The 22,681-nt window shown below is 36.8% G+C and overlaps 1 protein-coding gene across 15 annotated transcripts in view; it reads left to right on the top strand.

Moving 5' to 3' along the window:
* TTC3 (tetratricopeptide repeat domain 3) overlaps window positions 1-22,681 on the top strand; it is a 127,047-nt gene that overhangs the window by 51,112 nt on the left and 53,254 nt on the right. For all 15 annotated transcript variants that reach the window (XM_032276893.1, XM_032276894.1, XM_032276900.1 and 12 more), the window contains 11 exons: window positions 1,264-1,348; window positions 3,960-4,094; window positions 7,882-7,962; window positions 9,765-9,877; window positions 13,297-13,417; window positions 16,290-16,412; window positions 17,052-17,153; window positions 18,561-18,653; window positions 19,299-19,363; window positions 20,638-20,774; window positions 21,859-22,185. In XM_032276893.1, coding sequence (XP_032132784.1) covers window positions 1,264-1,348; window positions 3,960-4,094; window positions 7,882-7,962; window positions 9,765-9,877; window positions 13,297-13,417; window positions 16,290-16,412; window positions 17,052-17,153; window positions 18,561-18,653; window positions 19,299-19,363; window positions 20,638-20,774; window positions 21,859-22,185 — 1,382 coding nt within the window. The remainder of the gene's footprint in view (window positions 1-1,263; window positions 1,349-3,959; window positions 4,095-7,881; window positions 7,963-9,764; window positions 9,878-13,296; window positions 13,418-16,289; window positions 16,413-17,051; window positions 17,154-18,560; window positions 18,654-19,298; window positions 19,364-20,637; window positions 20,775-21,858; window positions 22,186-22,681) is intronic.

Here is a 22,681-nt window from a genome sequence, read left to right as displayed (position 1 = left end):
GAGCATGAAGCTCCTCGAACCCCCTACCTTCCTGTGCATCTCTTCCACTTGGCTGTTTGTGAGTTGTATCCTTTATAATAAAATTGGAAATAGTAAGTAAAGCACTTCCATGAGTTCCATGTGTTTTTCTAGTGAGCCTGAAGAGGGGATCATGGAAACTCTCTAGTTTGTAGTCAGCAGGGCAGAAGTGTGGGTAACCTGTGCGCCCCACTTGAGCTGAAGTGAGGGAAGTCTTGTGGAACTGACCCTTTACCCTGCAAGGTCTGAGAGTTAGTATCAGAACTAAATTGCATTACTGCTTACTCATTTTGTGTTGGGACAGTTGAATTGATATGGAAAAATGACAATATTTTTGTATTGGGAAAAAATCCACACATTTGATGTCAGAAGTGCTTTCAGAAAACTCCACATCAAGTACCAGTTTTCCTTACTCTCACCAACTTAGGGAGTCAAACTTTCCAAAACGCTTACATCTTATTACTCGATTTTCCCATCATATTGAGCATCTTTGCACTGTTTATTGGGCACACTTCTTGTTTTAGGACCATGTTGTTACTAATGACTGCAGATTTGTAATACCTTTTAATAATCAAGGCAAATACCACTGAATGTTTCTCTTTTTTCAAAAGCTGTTTTTCTATATCATCTTCATAATCAATTGATCTGGCTTCCCTCCACCTCTGATTTTATAGGAATGTTTATTGAGATTGCATTGGATTTAGAGATTTCTAATGGAAACATTGCCAAAATGCCAGTTCTCCCCTGCAAAGAATGGCCAACTTGTATGGTTCACCATTTACTCTGTATTTTAAATGGCGTTCAGTGAATACATCTTTTTTTCTGTCTGTCACAATGGAAGGATGAGAGTAAACTAATATTCAGATTCTATATTTTTCTTTTCTTTCTTTTTTTTTTTTTTTTGTTTTTTTGTTTTTTTGAGATGGCATCTCGCTCTGTTGCCCGGGCTGGAGTGCAGTGATGTGATCTTGGCTCACTGCAGCCTCTGGCTCCTGGGTTCAAGCAGTTCTGCTGCCTCAGCCTCCTGAGTATCTGGGATTACAGGCACCTGCCACCACGCCCAGCTAATTTTTGTATTTTTAGCAGAGATGGGGTTTTACCACATTGGTCAGGCTGGTCTCAAATGGCCTCCCAAAGTCCTGGGATTATAGGTGTGAGCCACTATGCCCAGCCCTATTTTTTCTTTATATGAGTAGAACTGTTTCATTTTAAAATTATTGAAAACAAATGCTTTTTTTCTTTTAGTTCTAGTTCACAATTGACTTTACCAGCAGATTTGAAGAACATCTTGGAGAAACAATTTTCTAAATCTTCCAGAGCTGCACACCAGGTAATGGAGAAGCTTTTCCAATGGAAAAAGCAAAACTCTTTGAATGAAACATTGTTCACATGAATAAAATTATAATCATGTACATCTCTAAGATTTATTTTTTAATATAATTACTGTATTGCAGTTTTGTAGAGATGGGGTCTTACTATGCTGTCTAGGTTGGTTTCAATCTCCTGGCCTCAAGCAGTCCTCCCAAAGTTTTGGGATTTCAGGTGTGAGCCATCACACCCAGATGTTACAGACATATAATTTAATATATATGACTGCTAAGAATCCAGTCTATCATTAATTTAAATATTAACTTGATAATTATGCTAGCTAGAGGTTTAACTAATAATTAACTCTGTTGAATTATTTGTTTCTCAAAGAGTTAATAGTAATATTAACTAAATATTTTTAAAAGATTTAAATAATTTAAAAATATTTAAACACAGTTTCATTATACCTACTCTAAAGTCATGCAAGAGCAAACTTTTATTCTTTAAATGATTTAACTTAATCAGATAATGTTGTATATAAAATTTTTTTATGTTGCTTCGTGATGGAAAACATACATTAACATGGAATAGAATACTTGTTTCAAGACGTGGTTAGGTATACATAACAGATATTTTACAAAGAACTAGAATAGACTTCTAATTATTTGCTTAAAAGCATTTTTGAGAATTTCTTACAGTTGGAGATTTTAAATTACATCTTTTTACATTGATTTTTACTGACTCTAAAAACCATGAAATACATAGAAGACAGCCTGTGAAGATGAAAAGACTATCTAAATAAATATGATTGTTGTTTTTGAGCCTCTGTTTGTTCATTCAACACAGTTTGATTGAGGCTCTCTCCATATGCTGAGGACTAAGAAAGACTGGGTGTGCAGTGATGTGATTTTGGCCTGCTCTGCTGGAGCTTTCAGAATAGATCATTTATGTTGCATTGGGGGAAGTGACTTCCAATGAACGTGAGGCTGTATGGATCTGATTTCTAGACTGATAAAGAAAGCTGGGTATGGTGGCATGTGTCTGCAGTCCCAGCTCCTCAGGAGGCTGAAGTGAGAGGATTAGCCACTGCACTCCAGCCTGAGCACATAGTAATTTATTATTATTATTTTTTTTTTTTTTCGAGACGGAGTTTCCCTCTTGTAACCCAGGCTGGAGTGCAATGGCACGATCTTGGCTCACCGCAACCTCCGCCTCCTGGGTTCAGGCAATTCTCCTGCCTCAGCCTCCTGAGTAGCTGGGATTACAGGCACGCACCACCATGCCCAGCTAATTTTTGTATTTTTGGTAGAGACGGGGTTTCACCATGTTGACCAGGATGGTCTCGATCTCTTGACCTTGTGATCCACCCGCCTCGGCCTCCCAAAGTGCTGGGATTACAGGCTTGAGCCACCGCGCCCGGTTTGTTTTCTTTTTTAAGCCTCTCACTAGTTTGGGTGTCCTGTCTCTTTTAAAGAAGAAAAAAGAAAAAGAATGAGAACGAGATTAAAATTGAATGAGTTTATGCAAGGCTAATAATAATATAGGGATAGCACATCATCATCTGTAACTTGAAGTTCATATCTTAAAACAAGTATGGCTGTCATTGAGCTTTTGTTTTTTGTGAGAGCTGCCCTTTTCCATGCATATTCTGGGGAGCGTTTTGCCAGACTTTGATTCACATGATTCAAAAGCCAGCAGAAGGCTTTTGTTTATGGGTAACCAAACTGCTTTTTCCTCTGTGATTTGTGCAGTGAGGTCTCCTTTTGAATCTTCATTATTAGGAACGGCAAGGAATACAACATACGTATTTGCATTTGTTGCCCCCTTGAATGGTGCACGCATGTATGGCAAGGAGTGAGGAGATTTTAGACTTAATGTCTAGCCTTGCCTCTCCAATCTTTATGGAACTTTGGTGACTTACAGCTATTCCCATGTCACTAAAATATGAATTCAAATTATAATGCGTGTGCACATAAGTATTCGAGTTAGGAAGTTTTTCTCACTTTATTTAAGGGTACATAATAGCAATTTTGTTTTTATTTTTTATTTCTTATGTTCTTCCTTTTGCATTTAACTTATTATTATCTGTCCCAGTATTTTTATCTAGTTATATTCAAGTATATGTTAAGCAAGAGTATAGTTAACAATTGAAATATTTCTTTCTTTCTTAGAATTAAGGTTTGTTTCAGAGCAGGATGGCGGTTGTTAAAAATCTGGTAGTCATCAGTACATTCATTGCATATTCTTATGCATCTCATTGTTCTACTTCCAATCAAACAATTTACTTATTTAAGTGATAGCTTGTGTTTTTCATATATATTGTTAACACTTAAAAATACTGTCTTGTTTAGTCTGGAAAGCAAGTGAGGCTTTGCACCATGTAGTGTAAAAGGAACCACCTTTGTCACAGGCAACAGGGGAAGTGTTGCAATTAATATGGTAAAACAATACCTTTTCATTTTCACTTTAGAAGTGTGGTGCTGAGAAAGGAATATGATGGGTAAGGGATAGTTTGGGTATTGATTTAAACATTTTCTCATTAGTTATAAAGTGTTACTATGAACTTGGCATCTTAAGTTTTAAATTAGAAATGTGTACATTTGGGTTATTGAAATAGAATTTCTTTTTTCTAGGATTTTGCTAATATAATGAAAATGCTGAGGAGCTTAATTCAAGATGGCTATACAGCTTTATTGGAGCAGCGATGCCGCAGTGCCGCACAGGCCTTTACAGAGTTACTGAACGGTTTAGATCCTCAAAAAATAAAGGTAAATTTTCCGTATCATAACTTGTTTATCAATGCTAATGTGCCTCAGATGAATGCAGAAGAGAAACAAGGCTTTAACTCATTGTAGTAATATTCCTAAGACCTTGCTGAGATTGGCTTCAGGTTATGGGAAGCAGGTAGTGCTCCAGTTCAGACTTCATGAATATGTTCAATACACGATCCATGTTTATGCTTTCTCCTTGACCATAGTTTAGGGTCATTAGAACTGGCTTTTTCTCTAAATAAAGGATTTCAACTCACTTTAGTCACATCTTTTCATCCAGGAAGAAGGTACAGGCACACCTCATTTCATTATGCTTTGCTTCATTGCACTTTGCAGACAATGCATTTTTTACATATTGAAGATTCATGGCAATCCTGCGTCAAGCAAGTCTGTTGATTCCATTTTTCCGAAAGCATGTGCTCACCTCATGTCTCTGTGTCACATTTTGGTAATTCTCACAACATGTCAAACTTTTTTATTATCATTATTACTGTATCTGTGATTAGTGATCTTCGATGTTACTATTGTAATTGTTTTTAGGGCACTACAACCTGTGCCTGTGTAAGAAGGGAACTTAATAAATGGTGTGTGTCCAGTTAGAATGGCGATCGTTAAAAAATCAGGAGACAACAGATGCTGGAGAGGATGTGAAGAAATAGAAATGCTTTTACACTGTTGGTGGGAGTGCAAATTAATTTAACCATTGTGGAAGACAGTTTGGTGATTCCTCAAGGATCTAGAAATAGAAATACCATTTGACCCAGCAATCCCATTACTGGGTATATACCCAAAGGATTATAAATCATTCTATTATAAAGACACATGCACAGGTATGTTTATTGCAGCACTGTTCACAATAGCAAAGACTTGGAACCAACCCAAGTGCCCATCAATGATAAGAGTGGATAAAGAAAACATGGCACATATACACTGTGGAATACTATGCAGCCATAAAAAAGGATGAGTTCATGTCCTTTGCAGGGTTATGTTTGAAACTGGAAACCATCATTCTCAGCAAACTGACACAAGAACTGAAAACCAAACACTATATGTTCTCACTCATAAGTGAGTGTTGAATGATGAGAACACATGGGACACAGAGAGGGGAACATCACACACCGGGGCCTGGGGGTTGGGGAACTAGGGGAGGAATAGCAGGGGGTGGGAGGATTGGGGAGGGATAACATTAGGAGAAATACCTAATGTAGATGACGAGGCGATGGATACAGCAAACCACCACCATTACATGTGTATACCTGTGTAACAAACCTGCACGATCTGCACAGGTACCCTAGAGCTTAAAGTATAATAAAGAAGCAACAGATGTACATGGATGAATAAATATCTATTTACAGCTTGAGAATGAACATTAAAAAAATAAAATAAATGGTGTGTGTGTGTTCTGAGTGCTCTGCCAACCATCCGTTGTTTCCACCTCCTTCTATAAGTCTCCATGTTCCCTCAGACACGATATTTAAATTAGGCCAGTTAATGACCCTACAATGGCCTCTAAGTAGTCAAGTGAAAGGAAGACTGTATGTCTCTCACTTTACATCAAAAAGTAGAATGATGAAGCTTCATGGGGAAGGCATGTTGAAAGCCAAGATAGGCAGAAAGCTAGTCCTCTTGTGCCAAATAGCCAAATTGTGAATGCAAAGGACAAGTTTTTGAAGGAAATTAAAAGTGCTACTTCAGTGAACACATAAATGACAAGAAGGTGAAACAACTTTCTTGCCAATGTGGAGAGTCTTAGTGGTCTGGATAGAAGTTCAAACCAGCCACAACATTCCCTTAAGCCAGAGCCTAATCCAGAGCAAGGCCCTAACGCTTCTATTCTGTGAAGGCTGAGAGAGGTTGGGAAGCTGCAGAAGAAAAGTTTGAATCTAGCAGAAGTTGGTTCATGAGATTTAAGGAAAGAAGCCGATTCCGTAACGTGAAAAGTGCAAGATGAAGCAGCAAGTGCTGATGGAGAAGCTGCAGCAAGTTACCGAGATCTAGCGAAGATCATTGATGAAGGTGGCTACACTAAACAACAGATTGTCGATGGAGACAAAAAGTTGGAAGAAGATGCCATCTAGGACTTTCATAGCTAGAGAGAAGTCAATGTCTGATTTCAAAGCTTCAAAGGACAGCTCATTACTCATTAGGGGCCGATACAGCTGGTGACTTAAGTTGAAGCCAGTGCTCATTTACGTTCCAAAAATCCTCAGGCCCTTAAGAATTATGCTAATTCATTCTGCCTAGAGCTCTAGAAATGGAACAAAAAGCATGAATGACAGCACATCTGCTTATAGCATGGTTTACTAAGTACTTTAAGCCCACTGTTGAGACCTACTGCTCAGAATAAAAGATTCCTTGCAAAATACTACTGCTCATTGACAATGCACCTGATTGCCCAAGAAATCTGATATACATGTACAAGGAGATAAGTGTTGTTTTCATGCCCACGAACACAATATCTATTATGTAGCCTATGATCAAAGAGTTATTTTGACTTTCAATTCTTATTATTTAAGAAACATATTTTATAAGGCTATAGCTGCCTTAGTGATTCCTCTGTTGGATCTGGGCAAAGTAAATTGAAAACCTTCTGGAAAGGATCACCACTCTAGATACCACTAAGAACATTCATGATGCATGGGAGAGATCAAAATATCAATATTAACAGGAGTCTGGAAGAAGTGAATTCCAGCCCTCATGGATGACTTTGAGGGGTTCAAGGCATTAGTGGCGGAAGTCACTGCAGATGTCGTGGAACAAGCAAGAGAACTAGAATTAGAAGTGGAGCCTGAAGATGTGACTGAATTGCTGCAATCTCTTGATAAAACTTGAAGGGATGAGAAGTTGCTTCGTACAGATGAACAAAAAAAGTCGTTGCTTGAAATGGAATCTACTCCTTTTGAAGATGCTGTGAATATTGTTGAAATAATAAACTTAGTTGATCAAGCAGTGGCAGGATTTGAGAGGATTCACTCCAATTTTGAAAGAGATTCTAGTATAGGTAAAATGCTGTCAAACAGCATCACATGTTACAGAGAAATCTTTTTTGAAAGTAAGAGTCAATCAGTACAACAGACTTCATTGTTGTCTGATTTTAAGAATGGCCACAGCCACCTTAATTTTCAGCAACCACCATCCTGAACAGTTAGCAGTCATCAATATCAAGGCAAGACCATCCACCAGCGAAAAGATTATGACTCACCAAAGCCTCAGATGATCATAAGTATTTGTAGCAATAAAGTTTTTTAAATTAAGGTGTGTACATTGTTTTATACATATAATGGTACTTCACACTTAATAGACTACAGTATCACTTAAACATAACTTTTATATGCAGTAGGAAACCCACAAGTTTGTGAGACTCACTTGATTGTGATATTTGCTTTATTGTGATGCTCTAGAACCGAGCCCACAGTATCTCTGAGGTATGCCTCTAATAGCTAAGTAAATGTCTTAATCTGTCACTAGTACCTCTTATATGCAAAATAATATGACTTTAATTAGAAATTATTCTAATCTATTGTGAACCATGCCTCAAGGAACTTTGAGACAGTTATTCTGTGTTTTAAATAGTGTATAATTGCTTTATTAGAACAAAAATCCCTTTTCTAATTTGATTTGGACAATCATATTGATTAGTGAGATTTTATGACAATCATTGATTAGTAAGATTGATTAGTGAGATTCTATTATACTTCTTTTTCTGTTGTGACTAGAAGGTTAGTATGATGCAAATGGAGCAGAATTATGTTCAGATTTTTAACTGAGGCATTTTTATTGACAGCAACTGAACCTGGCTATGATTAACTATGTCTTGGTTGTCTATGGACTTGCCGTTTCTCTCCTTGGAATAGGGCAGCCTGAGGTAAGATTTGTAACAGAGGTAATAAACAATTAAAATGATATTGACATATCTTATAATATTTTTCTCATTTTGACCCATTTCCTTCTCTGTACCTCTAATAATTTTGTCTGGAATATCTCAGTTTAATTTAGTTTGTGTTTTTAAAGAAAAGAAAAAGGCTTTGCCAGGCAATCATTGGGAATCCACTTTTTATTTGTATAAAAAGTAAAGAATGTAATGTATAGATAGATTTTGGAAATGTAATCTTGACGGAAAAGCAAGTTGGAGGACATAAACATTGTGATCCCACTTATATACAGTTTGGAAAACATAACAGTACTATGTACTGCTTATGAATACCTGTGCATATTGTAAAAAAGTGAAAAAATATAGATTATGTTTATATCAAATTTAAGATAATGGCTGCCCTTAGTGATGGCATGAGGGAATGGAGCTGGGGAGGCTTTGTGTTATGCTGTTTTCCTAGAAAAACAAAGGTAACAACAATAATGTTAGCATGTTAGCATAATGTTACCATCTCTTATTTATAGGTAGAAAGTACTTGGGTATTATATTATTTCTAGATTGCAGGCTTCCTATAACTGCATGTAGTCAGTGTATAGACATGAGCTCCCAGGATTGCCATTAGATATGCTCCTGCCTTGCTCTCCTGGAATGTTCACCTACCTATACTGTTCGGCATTATAACTTTGCTTTCTGAGGTTTTGAGTTTGCTATAAATGTTGAAATGCTCTAAAATGACCTAAAGTATAATAAATAATTTGGGTTCTGTTTTTCCCTGTCTAGATGAAGGTTTAACCCACCTTCCTAAGTAGTCTTTTACGTTCTGTTCTCTCCCAGAAGTCCACAGTGCCCAAGGTTTTTTTTTGTCACAGATTAATAACGTCTTCCATGAATGCTAATTCTATTTTCCAAGAGACAGTTGGAAACAGGACTTCAGGATTTTAATTTTATTCCTGACAGAATAATAATAAATATCATATTTTACCTTATTAGAATTGAAGAAATCATTTATTACATTTGTGATTTAATATAAAATAGTGAGTGATTTGGAAAAAAAAAAAAACAAGTGTTATAGTAGAACTTACATGTTTAAAAGAATTTCATCAGAGGACAGCCCTTGCTTCAGACATTTTTAGAATGCCTCCTTTGGAACTGATCTGAAAGCTTCATTTTATAGTGACATTTCTTTTTTTTCACTCACAGTAGGGTTACCAGTATTTCTTAGAACTAAATATCTTTTGGATGTTTTCTAAAAGCAAAATTCATTCAACTTTGGTTTTTCACTGTTGAGAATATTCAAAAAAGAATGTACTCTACGCTATGTTAAGTTTTTACTGAGGGACTGTTTTTAAGACAGAGCTTTCATCTGTCTTATGCTACAAAAGACTGTGACAACATCATTGGAATGGCATTCCTTCCAGGGGAGTAGCACTTAATAGGATCTATGTTACGGTGCATTTACACCAAAATTAGCCTTTCAAAAAGAATACACACAATTTTACTGTTTTTAGTATTAGCCAACACACATCAGGCCCTTAGTGTGTACTAGTAAATGCTTATAGGTTGATTGTCTGATGTGTGCAGCAGGATTGGTTTGGTTGTGTCTCTGAATAGCCATATGATTAGAAATTTATATAATTCCTAAGAAAATGAAACACAGAGGTATAATTTTGCCACAGGAATTTGGGGATATGCAGTTGCTATTTTAATATTAAAAAAAAAGAATCAGCCTTCAGATAAAACTTATTCCAGTATTTCTGTTTGTATGTAAGTGATCATTGTTTTCACTGCTATTGAAGGAATTATCTGAAGCTGAAAACCAGTTTAAGAGGATTATTGAACACTACCCCAATGAGGGACTTGACTGCCTGGCCTACTGCGGAATTGGAAAAGTATACTTGAAAAAAAACAGGTTAGTAGAAATGACACTACTTTAAGCTCTAGGCTGGTAACTCATTTAAAATCCAGTGTGATAGTGATCCATTTTCTGGAATTATTTTGATATCTCCTCTGTAGCACACTATCATAATTGTTGATTTACTTTGAGGACCTGGCGTTTCACTGTCAATATTAATTGTTAAAGCAAGGCTAGTCATTGTAGTTCTTGGTACTTCCTGATTTTGAATCTGATAAGAAAGTCAACAATACAATTATTTGACATTAAAGATTTAATAGTCTTTAGTATACATCATCTATAGGTAGTGAATGAATTGATATTAATTAATGCTTTTAAAATCTGATTACATAATTTTTTTGGTTTAATTATTTAAAAAAATCTGTATGAAGATGGTTTTAAATAGGTTTTAAAAAAGAGGTATATATGTGTTCAAAGACATCATGGGTCAGGAATAAAAATCTCTCCTCTGCACTCTACTGTAGTTGTCATCCTTACTCACAGTTTAATACTGAAGCTGTTCTCAGCCGGGTGTGGTGACTCACACCTGTAATCCCAGAATTTTGGGAGGCTGAGTTGGGTGGAACATCTGAGGTTAGGAGTTGAAGACAAGCCTGGACAACATGGTGAAACGCCGTCTCTACTAAAAATACAAAAATTAGCTGGGCGTGGTGGTGGACACTTGTAATCCCAGCTACTCGGGAGGCTGAGGCAAGAGAATTGCTGCCTCCCAAGTAGGGAGGTGGAGGTTGCAGTGAGCCGAGATCACACCACTGCACTCCAGCCAGGGCTACAAGAGCGAAACATTGTCTCAAAAAAAATTGAAGCTGTTCTCTAAATGCCTCATATCTCGTAGACTTGTCTCCCCAAATTTCAGTATGTCCCTGAGGGGACAGGATTATTTCTTGAGCTTTAAAAAAAGAAAATCTCTGTTTCTGACAATATAATGGTAGATAGGTTACTTTATAAAGAAATAATTGTTGACTGATTGAATATTATTCATAATTTTTAATTATTTTTCAATTTTCATTTAACTTGTTAGGGGAAATTTTATGAGATTTTGGCAGAACCCCCACCCTCTCATTATTAGAATGTGCCTGGAACCTCCTTTATAGATTTATTAAAATGAAAGAAAGTTTTTTTTTGGCTGGGTGTGGTGCCCCATGCCTGTAATCCCAGCACTTTGGGAGGCTGAGGCAAGTGGATCACTTGATGTCAGGAGTTCAAGACCAGCCTGACCAACATGGTGAAATCCTATCTCTACTAAAAATACAAAAATGAACTGGGCATGGTGGCGTGTGCCTGTAGTCCCAGCTACTTGAGAGGCCAGGGCAACATTAAAGATTTAATAGTCTTTAGTATACCTCATCTATAGATAGTGAATGAATTGATATAAATTAATGCTTTTAAAATCTGATTATATAATTTTTGGTTAAATAATTATTTTTAAAAATCTATATGAAGGTGGTTTTAGATAAGAGGTATATATGCCTTACCACTGTGTTGGTCAGGCAGGAGAATTGCTTGAACCCAGGAGGCGGAGGTTGCAGTGAGCTGAGATCACACCACTGCACTCCAGCCTAGGCAACAGAGCCACACTTCATCTCAAAAAAACAGAAAGTTTTTATTTTACTTCATGAAATTACTGTCTGTCTTAGCTGAGCTATATTAAGGATCAAGTAGATGCAGGGAAGGTAGAGACTTAGCAATCACCTTTACAGGAATAGCAAATGAAACTAATTTAAAAGTTTAGTATAGGGCCGGGCATGGTGGCTCACGCCTGTAGTCCCAGCACTTTGGGAGGCCAAGGTGGATGGATCACGAGGTCAAGAGATCAAGACCTTGTGGCCAACATGGTGAAACCCCGTCTCTACTAAAAATACAAAAAATTAGCCGGGCGTGGTGGCACATGCCTGTAATCCCAGCTACTTGGGTGGCTGAGGCAGGAGATTCGCTTGAACCCAGGAGGCGGAGGTTGCAGTGAACCAAGATTGTACCATTGCACTCCAGCCTGGGCAACAAGAGCAAAACTCCATCTCAAAAAAAAAAAAAAAAGTTTAGTATAGATTGTTTAGGATATACACCCATTTGATATAGTGGTTACATGCAAATTCACAAGGTCTAGAAAAATTACATAAATGTTTAGAATCATGGAGATTGTGCAAAACTAGAAAGTCTTTGCCATATTGAAAAGCGTTTACATTTAATTTCTGAATAATATGGTGTGGGACTAAATAGCTAATATGCTATTTTTTGATGTTGTAATATGCAGTTTCTGCTTTGAAATCCTATGATTTATAACTGTTTTATGGTAGATGGTGGTCTAGCTTTTCTGCACATGAACCTTACTATAGCTATAGGCAATATAAGTTTTTAAATTGGGAAGTCATTTCAGGATTGGAGAAGGCAAGAAACTCTTCTCCAGTGTGAAGAGAAGAATAAAGACTTAACATTTTTTTTTTTTCTTGAGACAGAGTTTTGCTCTTGTTGCCCAGGCTGGTGTGCAATGGCACAATCTTGGCTCACTGCAACGTCCGCCTCATGGAGGCGATTCTTCTACCTCAGCCTCCCAAGTAGCTGGGATTACAGGCATGCGTCACCACACTCAGCTAATTTTGTATTGTTTGTAGAGATAGGGTTTCACTATGTTGGTCAGGCTGGTTTTGAATTCCTGATCTCAGGTGATCCACCTGCCTTGGGCTCCCAAAGTGTTAAGATTTCAGGCATGGGCCACCACGCCCGGCCTTGGTTAACTTTATAATCCAGTACTTTAGTATTCTTTCATTGAATGGACTGTGGGAATCTATTGACATTATTTCTTCAACTCGTGAATCAAATCAGAAGTAAAACATTTTATATTTACAGTTAAAGCAATTTAAATACACATTTAAATATTTGCTTTGTTAAAATAATTCACTGTTTTACGGTTGAGAGAAAATATCCAGAATACATGATGCCTTAAATTTTTTTTTTAGCAGAGAAATTTTTACTACCATTGTCCTGATAGAGTCAAATTTTTAAAAATTCCACTATTTATAAATTATTAGCTGAAGTGGAGGTTTGCTATTTCTCTATAAGAATCTACTTTAATTAGTTTAATTAATGAAACAAATAAAGATTGAACAGATTATTCACTTTTCTGTTTTAATTGTCAGAAACTTAAAAAAACAAATATCAACTTTAAAAGAAATAGTGTACACCTACCACAATAAAGCCAATGTCCAGGATGAGTTGTTTAATGTCTATTACTTTTATAGCAAACAGCAATAGTGACTTTATTTTTTTTAAAGAAAATATAGGTTACATTGAATATTGCTGTTCAGTGATTCATCAACTGTATTCTTCCCAATAAGCTTGAGATCTTTGGTGACTTTTGTTGTGGGGATTGAAAATACCATTTTACATCTTTAATGCCTTTTTCATAATTACGACTTTAGATTTCTCGAAGCTCTCAATCACTTTGAGAAAGCAAGAACCTTGATTTATCGTCTTCCTGGAGTGTTAACTTGGCCCACAAGTAATGTGATTATTGAAGAGTCTCAGCCAGAAAAAATTAAGGTAACCATTTATTTTTGCAGAGTGTTTCTTATGTGAATGCCCATCTGCATTGACTGACTCAGGTATCAGGAGGCAGGGACGTCGGAGTACTCCATCCCCATCTCCCCCACATACATTTCCCCTCTACAGTCTAATGAGAATCTCTGACATTTATTGAATGTTTTCTATGAGCCAGTCACGTATCTTCCATTTATCATTACGCTTAATCCTTACAGAGCCCTGTGCAGTGGGGGTACTGTGATCATTTGCACTTTACAGATGAGAAAGGTTAAGTTTAGAGAGGTGAAATGATGCACTCAAGGTGAAACAGCAAGCAAATGATGATCCTGGGACTTGAGTCCAGGCATTCTGACTTTCGAGTATGCGTGATCATGCAGTATGCTGGACTTGGTTGTACTTAGAGAAGGTATAATATTGTTGTTTCATTATAAAGTTGTCACAGTTATTGAGATGGTACTTGAAGATTCAGAAAAATAGAAATTTAGTCTCATATCCAGAAGCATAAGGATGCTTTGCTTATTCTAGAAGGACTTACATGTGAATTCATTAAAATAGCTTTTACTTGTAGTGAACTCTCACATGTACTCAGAACTTGATTTTGGCTGAAGCTTTTAAAACCACAGAAGTCAACTCTTACCACTCAATAATAAAAGGACAAATAATCTAAGAGGTAGACAAAGGATCTGAATAGACATTTCTGCAAAGAAGATATACAAATGGCCAATTAGCACATAAAAAAATATTCAGCATCATTAACTGTCAGAGAAATACAAATCAAGACCACAGTGAGATACCATTTCACACTCACTAGGGATATGCGTAGACAATATTGGCAGGGATTTAGAAAAACAGGAACATTCAGACATTGCTGGTGGTGATGTACAATGATGCAGCTGCTTTCGAAAATAGTCTGGCAGTTCTTCAAACAGTTAAACATAGTTATCATGTCTCAGTGCATTTGTGTTGCTATAAAGGATTACCTGAGGCTGGGTGATTTATGAGGAAAAGTTAGCTTATGGTTCTGCAGGCTGTATAAGAAGCATGGTGACAGCATCTGCTTCTGGCGAGAGGCTCCAGCAGCTCCTACTCATGTCAGAAGGCGTAGGAGAGCCAGCCTGTAGAGATCATTTGGTTAGAGAAGGGGAAGTACCAGGCTCTTTTTAACAACCAACTCTCTAGGGAACTAATGAAGTGATAACTCACTCACCTCAGGGAGGGAATTAATCTATTCATGAGAGATTTGTCCCAACAAACACCTCTCACTCAAACACCTGACTCAAACACCTCCCACTATGCCTCCACCTCCAACACCAGGGATCAGATTTCAACATGTAGTTTGGAGGGTCAAACATTCAATATGCTAATATGGTATGCTAATACCAAATGACCCAGCAATTTCACTCGTAGGTGTGTACAAAGAAAGGAAAATATATTCTTATAAAAACTGGTACATGAATATTCATAGCAGTATTAGTTATAATAGCCCCAAATGGGAAACAGCCCAAGTGTTCATCAACTGATAAATGGGTAAATAAGTATTGGAACCTGGGAGGCTGAGGCCACAGTGAGCCATGATTGCGCCACTGCACTGCAGCCTGGGCAACAGAATGAGACTCTGCCTCAAAAACAGATGGCCAGGTGTGGTGGTTCATGCCTATAATCCCACCACTTTGGGAGGCCAAGGCAGGAGGATTGCTTGAGCTCCAGAGTTCAAGACATGCCTGGGCAACATGGCGAAACCCATCGATACAAAAATTAGCCAAACATGGTGGCACACACCTGGAGTCCCAGTTACTCAGGAGGCTGAGGTGGGAGGATCAGTTGAGCCCAGGAGGCAGAAGTTGCAGTGAGCTGAGGTTGTGCTGCCACTGCATTCCAACTTGAGTGACAGAGTGAGACTGTCTCAAAAAAAAAAAAAAAAAAAAAGTACTGATAACATGCGGGAGCATGGATGAACCTTGGAAACATTGTGCTAAGTAAGAGAAGCCAAACCCAAAGGGTTTGTGTGAATCCATTCATTTGAAATCTCCAGAACAGGCAAATCTGCATATGGTGACAGAGAGTAGACAAGTGCTTGCTGGGTCTAGGAGGTTAGGGGAAGATGAGGAGGGACTGCTAATGCGTATGGAGTTTCTTGTTGAAAATGTTCTAAATTTGGATTGTGTTGATAGCGGTACACCCTGTGAATATGCTAAAAACCACTGAACTGTACACTTTATTTGAATTATATAGTGTGTTAATTGTATCTCAGCAAAACTGTTGTAAAAAATAAAACACAGAGATTCTTGGATTTTCCTCTCTTCATACAAGATTGGGATGGAGGCACAGGAGCTGTTGATAACAAAAGCCAGCCCTGGAAGCATGGCATGAACCTCTTGTGGGCTTCATTAGCAATGGAATAATTCTCCAGGGAGTCCACAACCAACAGTGGCAGAGATGCAAGGAGGAAGATGAATGGGAGTGTTAGGATCCTGGATGAGGTGCTGTTGGGCAAGAGGAGTGTGGTAAAGTCCTCAGGATTACCCTAAGGGTTATTCCGTTTTACTTGACTTCCTCTTAATGCTTATGGGAGATTTCTGAGAGCTGTAAATTTTAAAATGAGATTTGATGATTGTAACAGGACAAAATTTTGATTCTGTCAAAATTCTGAAAATTTTGTTCAGTTCTCTTTTTAAATGTCTCCTATGTCTCTGTATCAGCCTTCATTTTTAAAGGAAAAACTTTAAAAGTTGTATGTAGTTTGCTGTTGGTGAAAAAATTTAGTCATTCCTATGCGGAAAATATTTTGATGTCATGTGGTTATTGAAATCACAAGCATTTTTATTGACAGATTAGTATTATAATGGTATCGTTTTTATTTGTTTTGTTTTAGATGCTGTTAGAGAAATTTGTTGAAGAATGTAAGTTCCCTCCAGTGCCAGATGCCATTTGTTGCTATCAGAAGTGCCATGGATATTCTAAGATCCAGATTTACATAACTGATCCAGACTTTAAGGTAAATAATGAGCATACAGTGGGACAGTAACTTGCAAAATCATTCCTTAAAATGGGCTCAAAACAAATTCTGTAATTGGAGGCACCCAGGTTCTCTGGCTAGTTAGCAGTTTTGTGTCCTCTTGTCCATCCCATCCTCTGGACTTTTTTAGGTCTGCATCATCTCACATGGGAACTAGAGCCACTGTCTAAATACTGTGGGCTGGTGTAGTGACCTGAGAAGGCAGGCTGGCTCATTTCTTTTCTTCTTCCAGCTTCCTTAGCAGGGTAGGAAACAACATGAGATTGTTACCTCTGATTTGTTGCAGTTCCGATCTCTCATAAAATTTGAGTCCAGAATCTAAAGGTCATTGTGATCACTGAATTAGCTGCTAGAGACCTCAATTTGAGATCAGTCTAGCACTTAATTAAGCTATACTGATTTATTCAAGAAGATAGTAACTGTCCCTGTCCTATTGTCCCACTGTCCCTGGTTAGTAATTCAGATGGAATAATGTTTATAAAATATTTGATATAAAGAATAATGCAACTTTATGCTGTGGAAATAAATGTTGGTCAAGCTTTCTCTATGTGTGTTGTAGTGAGTGTGTGTGCAGAGACATCTTTAAAATAGTAATTAAATTTTTTTTCAAAACCCTAGGGTTTTATTCGAATCAGCTGTTGCCAGTACTGTAAAATAGAATTTCACATCAATTGCTGGAAGAAGTTAAAAACTACAACCTTTAATGATAAAATTGACAAGGTAAAGCATAACAAGATTGTCTGAATTTTTCAGTATACTTACTGTATTCCCCCCTGCCAAGGATTCCTTCCTAAACATTCTGCACGTAATTAGAAAGTTATAAATTATAACTTCAATAATAAAGTGGAAAATTAGGTTTTGTTTTTATTTATACAATTATAAAGGCAGTAACCATAGAGGCTTTGTTTTTTTTTAAAGAGACAGGTCTCACTGTGTTGCCGAGGCTAGAGTGTAGTGGTGCAGTTGTAGCTCACTGTAGCCTCTGACTCCTTGACTCAGGTGATCCTCCTACTTCAGCCTCCCAAAGTGCTGGCATTATAGGCATGAGCCACTGTGCCAGGCCCCACATGAAAGTTTTGATGGGGAATTAAGAGTTTTCAAAACGAAAATAGGATGAGGTAATTTGTACTAAGAAGTCAACTGAAAACAAATATTTTTAATGTTGGGAAAAAGAATCAACTTCAATTTTAAACTGCCATTTCTCACCAGGGATTTTCTTATTATCAAGATAATGGTGTTAATTACCATTAAGTAGACGTACATTGAGGGAAGGTACAATATTACAATATTACTTGTATTCATAGAATTTGTTTCTGATCTATAGAAACTGGACTTTTTCCTACACTGCATAGGCTTATGCAGTCACTGTTCTTATTGGGGAAAGAATAAGGCAGTTGTACTAGGTGTCTGCTAACAATAGCAGTTACTAAAGTTTGGTAGAATTAAATCCTCACATTTTGTGCATATTCACATAATTAATTAAGAATGTAATAATATACGTAAATAACAGTCACCTTTGAGTCACTTCTGCTATGTCTTTGGCTTACCTAAATTGAGTTTCTCTAGTGATACTCCCTCTTTTATTGGTCTTAACCATTTAAATATGCTCTGTAAATTAGTCGGCTTTCATCAGGATATGCCAAAGTAATATACAACCCAAATATCTTGTGGCATACATTCAGAGAGGTTTGTTTTTTGCTTACATGACTTGTCCTGCAGTTCTGCAGTTGCATGGGACTGGGCTGTAGCAGTTCTATTCTGTGTGGCTCTATTCTTTGTTTCTCAATCCATGTTGAAGAGTGACCCATTTCTGGACCATCATCCTGTGTCAGAGGAAAAAGAACACGTCCAGTCTATGAAGTGTTGTTTGTTAAACTTTTTGCCTAGACATGTATATGACACATCTGGTCACTTGCATTGATGGCTTATGATCAGACCCATACCTGGAAGTGTATTTTTCCTACATGGAAGCTTTAAATTTGCATGGCAATGAGTAGGGATTTTCACCACTTCCCTGAAGATGGTTTTAGTCCATATTTTGACTGTTCTTAGTGGTAAAAATAGCATACATGTATAGATTTTTCTCCCCAGACATAACATTTTTCTTTTTCCTTTTTTCTTTAATAGGATTTTCTTCAAGGAATATGTCTTACCCCTGACTGTGAAGGTATCATTTCTAAGATTATCATCTTCAGCAGTGGTGGTCAAGTTAAATGTGAAGTAAGTAATAAAGGGAAACTTATTAAATAGGTAACCAAAATGTTTGCACCTTTTGAAACATGATTTGAATTTGTAGAAGTAGTATAATTTGGATTTTTTCCAGGAAAGAAACAGTTACTTCATTTAAGAAAATACAGGAAGTACTCTGATGTGAGAATGCTTCATTGTAATGAAAGCATTCTAATATTTTATTTCTTAATAGGAAAAGAAGGCTTCTTACATCTTAGTTTTACTGTTTTTATTCTTTTTGATAACTCCATTTTCTTAAACCCAGTAAACTTTTGGGAATTTGTGGGTATGCAGGTTTTTAGGGAGGGGGAAGTGTCCTGAGGGATTATCTTTAACTTCATGACATGGGAGTGGCAGGAGTGGGTAGTTGTAGTAATTTAATTTGCACTGTATTAGAGTGTCTGCTTACTCTTGATTTTTTAAAAACTTTTTCCTAAAATGTGTCTACTCTCTTGTTCCTCTTCAGTAAATTATTTTGCTTATGCTTTCTGGGCTTTTGTCTGGGTCAGAACATCATCACTGTTCTCTATCAAATTGAACATTGTGTGTGTTTCTGAAATACTTGTTACTTGTGGTTTTGTGCTTTATGTCATGGGAGTATGAGACAAATTTTGGATGTCTTTGTTTTATTTAAAGTTTGAACACAAGGTCATAAAAGAAAAGGTTCCTCCAAGACCTATTCTGAAACAGAAATGTTCTAGGTAAGATTTTTAACACTCAATCGGTGGTTTGATGATGTCTCTTATAATATAATTCTAGTGAATGCAGATGTCTAAATTGTGCCTTTTTTTAATTGGCTGTGTGTACATATATCCAAATAAGTGTTTTTTTAAAATGATTTTTATGGAAATTTAAAACTTAAAGAGAACTAGTCTAGAATGATTAAATACTAAAAACTTGATTCAGATTTATTTATCTAGTGGTTGAATTTATAAGTAAAATTATAACATCTGATGCTGTGAAATTACATGTTTGATTAATAGATTTGGCATTTATATATAAAGTATATATTTTGCTCTCAGTTGTTGAAACTTTAATTCCAAAAGCATATTTTTCTTTTTCTCTCTTTTCAATAAACATTTTGAACCTATGACTACTTTTTACCCTGAAATACTTAATGTATTGTCTAAATTACTTACTTCTCTTTTTTTTATTTTTTTTTGAGAAGGAAGTTCACTCTTTTTTCCCAGGCTTGGTTGCAATGGCGCGATCTCGGCTCACCGCAACCTCCGCCTCCTGGGTTCAGGCAATTCTCCTGCCTCAGCCTCCTGAGTAGCTGGGACTACAGGCACGCGCCACCATGCCCAGCTAATTTTTTGTATTTTTAGTAGAGACGGGGTTTCACCATATTCACCAGGATGGTCTCGATCTCTTGACCTCGTGATCCACCCGCCTCGGCCTCCCAAAGTGCTGGGATTACAGGCTTGAGCCACCGCGCCCGACCATGAATTCTTTTTTCTTTTCTTTTTGGTACTGCTTGTTTTTCTAAGAAGTGATTATTTTTCATCATTTGTGACTAAGAAAAAGCAAAAGAAAAGATCAACAGAATTATTTGTTGAAGAGAATTCATTGTAACCAGATCAACCAAATTATATTGTTGTGGGTCATTATTGAAATGTGAAAACTATATTTTACTATGAGATCATTCTTAGAAATGAGAGTTTACATGAATTATTTTACAGAGTAATTTGTACTATTTCTGTTTACCCTATGAAGTAACTTACATACATGGAAGTGACATCTATACAATCTGTAGACTGCATCCTTAGACATTACTTAATCATTGAGGTTCTTGTTTTCATGAAACAAGTACCTTTATGTTGACAATACTGATAGTTTCTTATATTGAATGGAAGATGTAGGCCGGGCTCTATTTAAAAAGGAAAACTTCGAATGTATTGCTTGGAAGACAGCTTCTACAATAGTCAAAGGAAAACAGTTCATTGAATTATCACTGATTGTAACCGTTTATCAGCCTAGAGAAACTAAGACTGAAAGAAGACAAAAAATTGAAGAGAAAGATCCAAAAACAAGAAGCAAAAAAATTAGCACAAGAAAGAATGGAGGAGGACTTAAGAGAAAGTAATCCACCCAAAAACGAAGAGCAGAAAGGTATGCAGAAGCCCAAGGCATGATAAGAATAATATAGTCTCGCTTAGAAGTACAAATATAAGCATCTTACTTGCCTTATATTCTTCGTTATTGAACTGAAATAAAGATTTCAGTTAGTAGTTTAATACTATTACTGTCTTCTGTTACTCGACACGGAGTTGTGTTGTGTGAAGGGCACTGACTTTAGAAGCAGTACCCAGGAATTCTAGCATTAAGCCACTATTAACTGTGAACAAACTCTGTCAGTTTCCTCATCTTGGAAGTGAAGGTGGACATAATGTCTGACCTGTGTGTTGTATTTACAGTGCCCTATAAATTCTGCCATGCGGTTTAAGTTCCAAAATGTTGAGCTGTAAATCAGCTGTGAATTATCTGTATTAATGCTGAATTCCAATTAAGAGGCAGTCCGCAAAAGGTACCATAAAGAGGACCTAGTCTAGCCTTCTACTTTACGCTTATCTTGTCTTCATTCCCCCATTAGCATGGGAGTGTCTCATTAGTAATTTTTCTGTTCCTGTGTATATGTTGGCCAGTATGTTTATTTTCAGTTTTGAATTGATGTATGTTTTCTTCACATTCTGCTATTTGAATGGCTGTGTTTCCAAAGTGAAATATTTTTTACTTGCTGTGTTTTTTTTAATCTGGTGTTCCATTAATGTTTCTCAAATCAATCAAAACTATCATTCTAAAAAACCTTTCAGAGATTGTATTTTAACTTTGCATGCTTGATGACTAAACATATTTACTGTATATAGTTAAGGTATTTGATGAGGTTGGGTTAGGATTGTTGAAGGAAGTAGCCATAGTTTAGAGGAACTAAGTTTTAAATGCTACAATATGATGGTTCAGAATGAAGGATATAAAATGCTTACTTTTGATATGTTTATTTTAGTGTGCGCTTTCATGTCTTTTCAAAAGTATTGTTAAATGTTTATTTCTAATTAAAGTTTCTTAAGTTGTTTATGCAAAACAATATAATCAATCTGAATTATATTTTATATTATGTAATTTTACATTATTTCTAAGTACATATCGTTGTGAATTAGTCCTATTTATCGCTTTAATCATTGTTATTTATCCTTAGAAACTGTAGACAATGTTCAGCATTGTCAGTTCATTGATGACAGAATTCTACAGTGCATAAAGCAGTATGCTGACAAGATTAAATCCGGCATACGGAATACAGCCACACTTCTCAAAGAATTGCTTTCTTGGAAAGTTTTGAGCACAGAAGACTATACAACCTGTTTTTCTAGCAGAAATTTTCTAAATGAAGCAGTGGACTATGTTATTCGTCACTTGATTCAAGAAAAGAACAGAGTAAAGACAAGGATATTTCTGCATGTTTTAAGTGAGCTTAAAGAAGTGGAGCCCAAATTAGCCACCTGGATCCAAAAACTTAATAGCTTTGGTATGTCCCTTTATATTCCAGAACAATATACTTGAGTAGGAAGGGGAAGTGTAGGTCTCTGAGTCATTGTCATTTTTCTGTCATATAATTTATAACTTTAAATGCAGGACTATAAATTTGTATGTCCATCGATGGTAGACTGGACAAGGAAAATGTGGCACATATACACCATGAAATACTATGCAGCCATAAAAAATGATGAGTCCATGTCCTTTTGTAGGGACATGGATGAATCTGGAAACCATCATTCTCAACAAACTGACACAAGAACAGAAAATAAAACACTGCATGTTCTCACTCATAGGCGAGTGTTGAACAATGAAAACACATGGACACAGGGAGGGGAGCATCACACACTGGGGTCTGTTGGGGGGTGGCTAGGGGAGGGACAGTGGGGGGTGAGGAGGTTGGGGAGGGATGACATGGGGAGAAATGCCAGATACAGGTGATGTGGGATGGAGGCAGCAAACCACCTTGCCATGTATGTACCTATACA

This window comes from Sapajus apella, unplaced genomic scaffold, assembly GCF_009761245.1.
Source record: "Sapajus apella isolate SASKATOON/1434 unplaced genomic scaffold, GSC_monkey_1.0 scaffold8, whole genome shotgun sequence".
NCBI lineage: Eukaryota > Metazoa > Chordata > Mammalia > Primates > Cebidae > Sapajus > Sapajus apella.
This window is presented reverse-complemented; position numbering and strand designations above follow the sequence as displayed.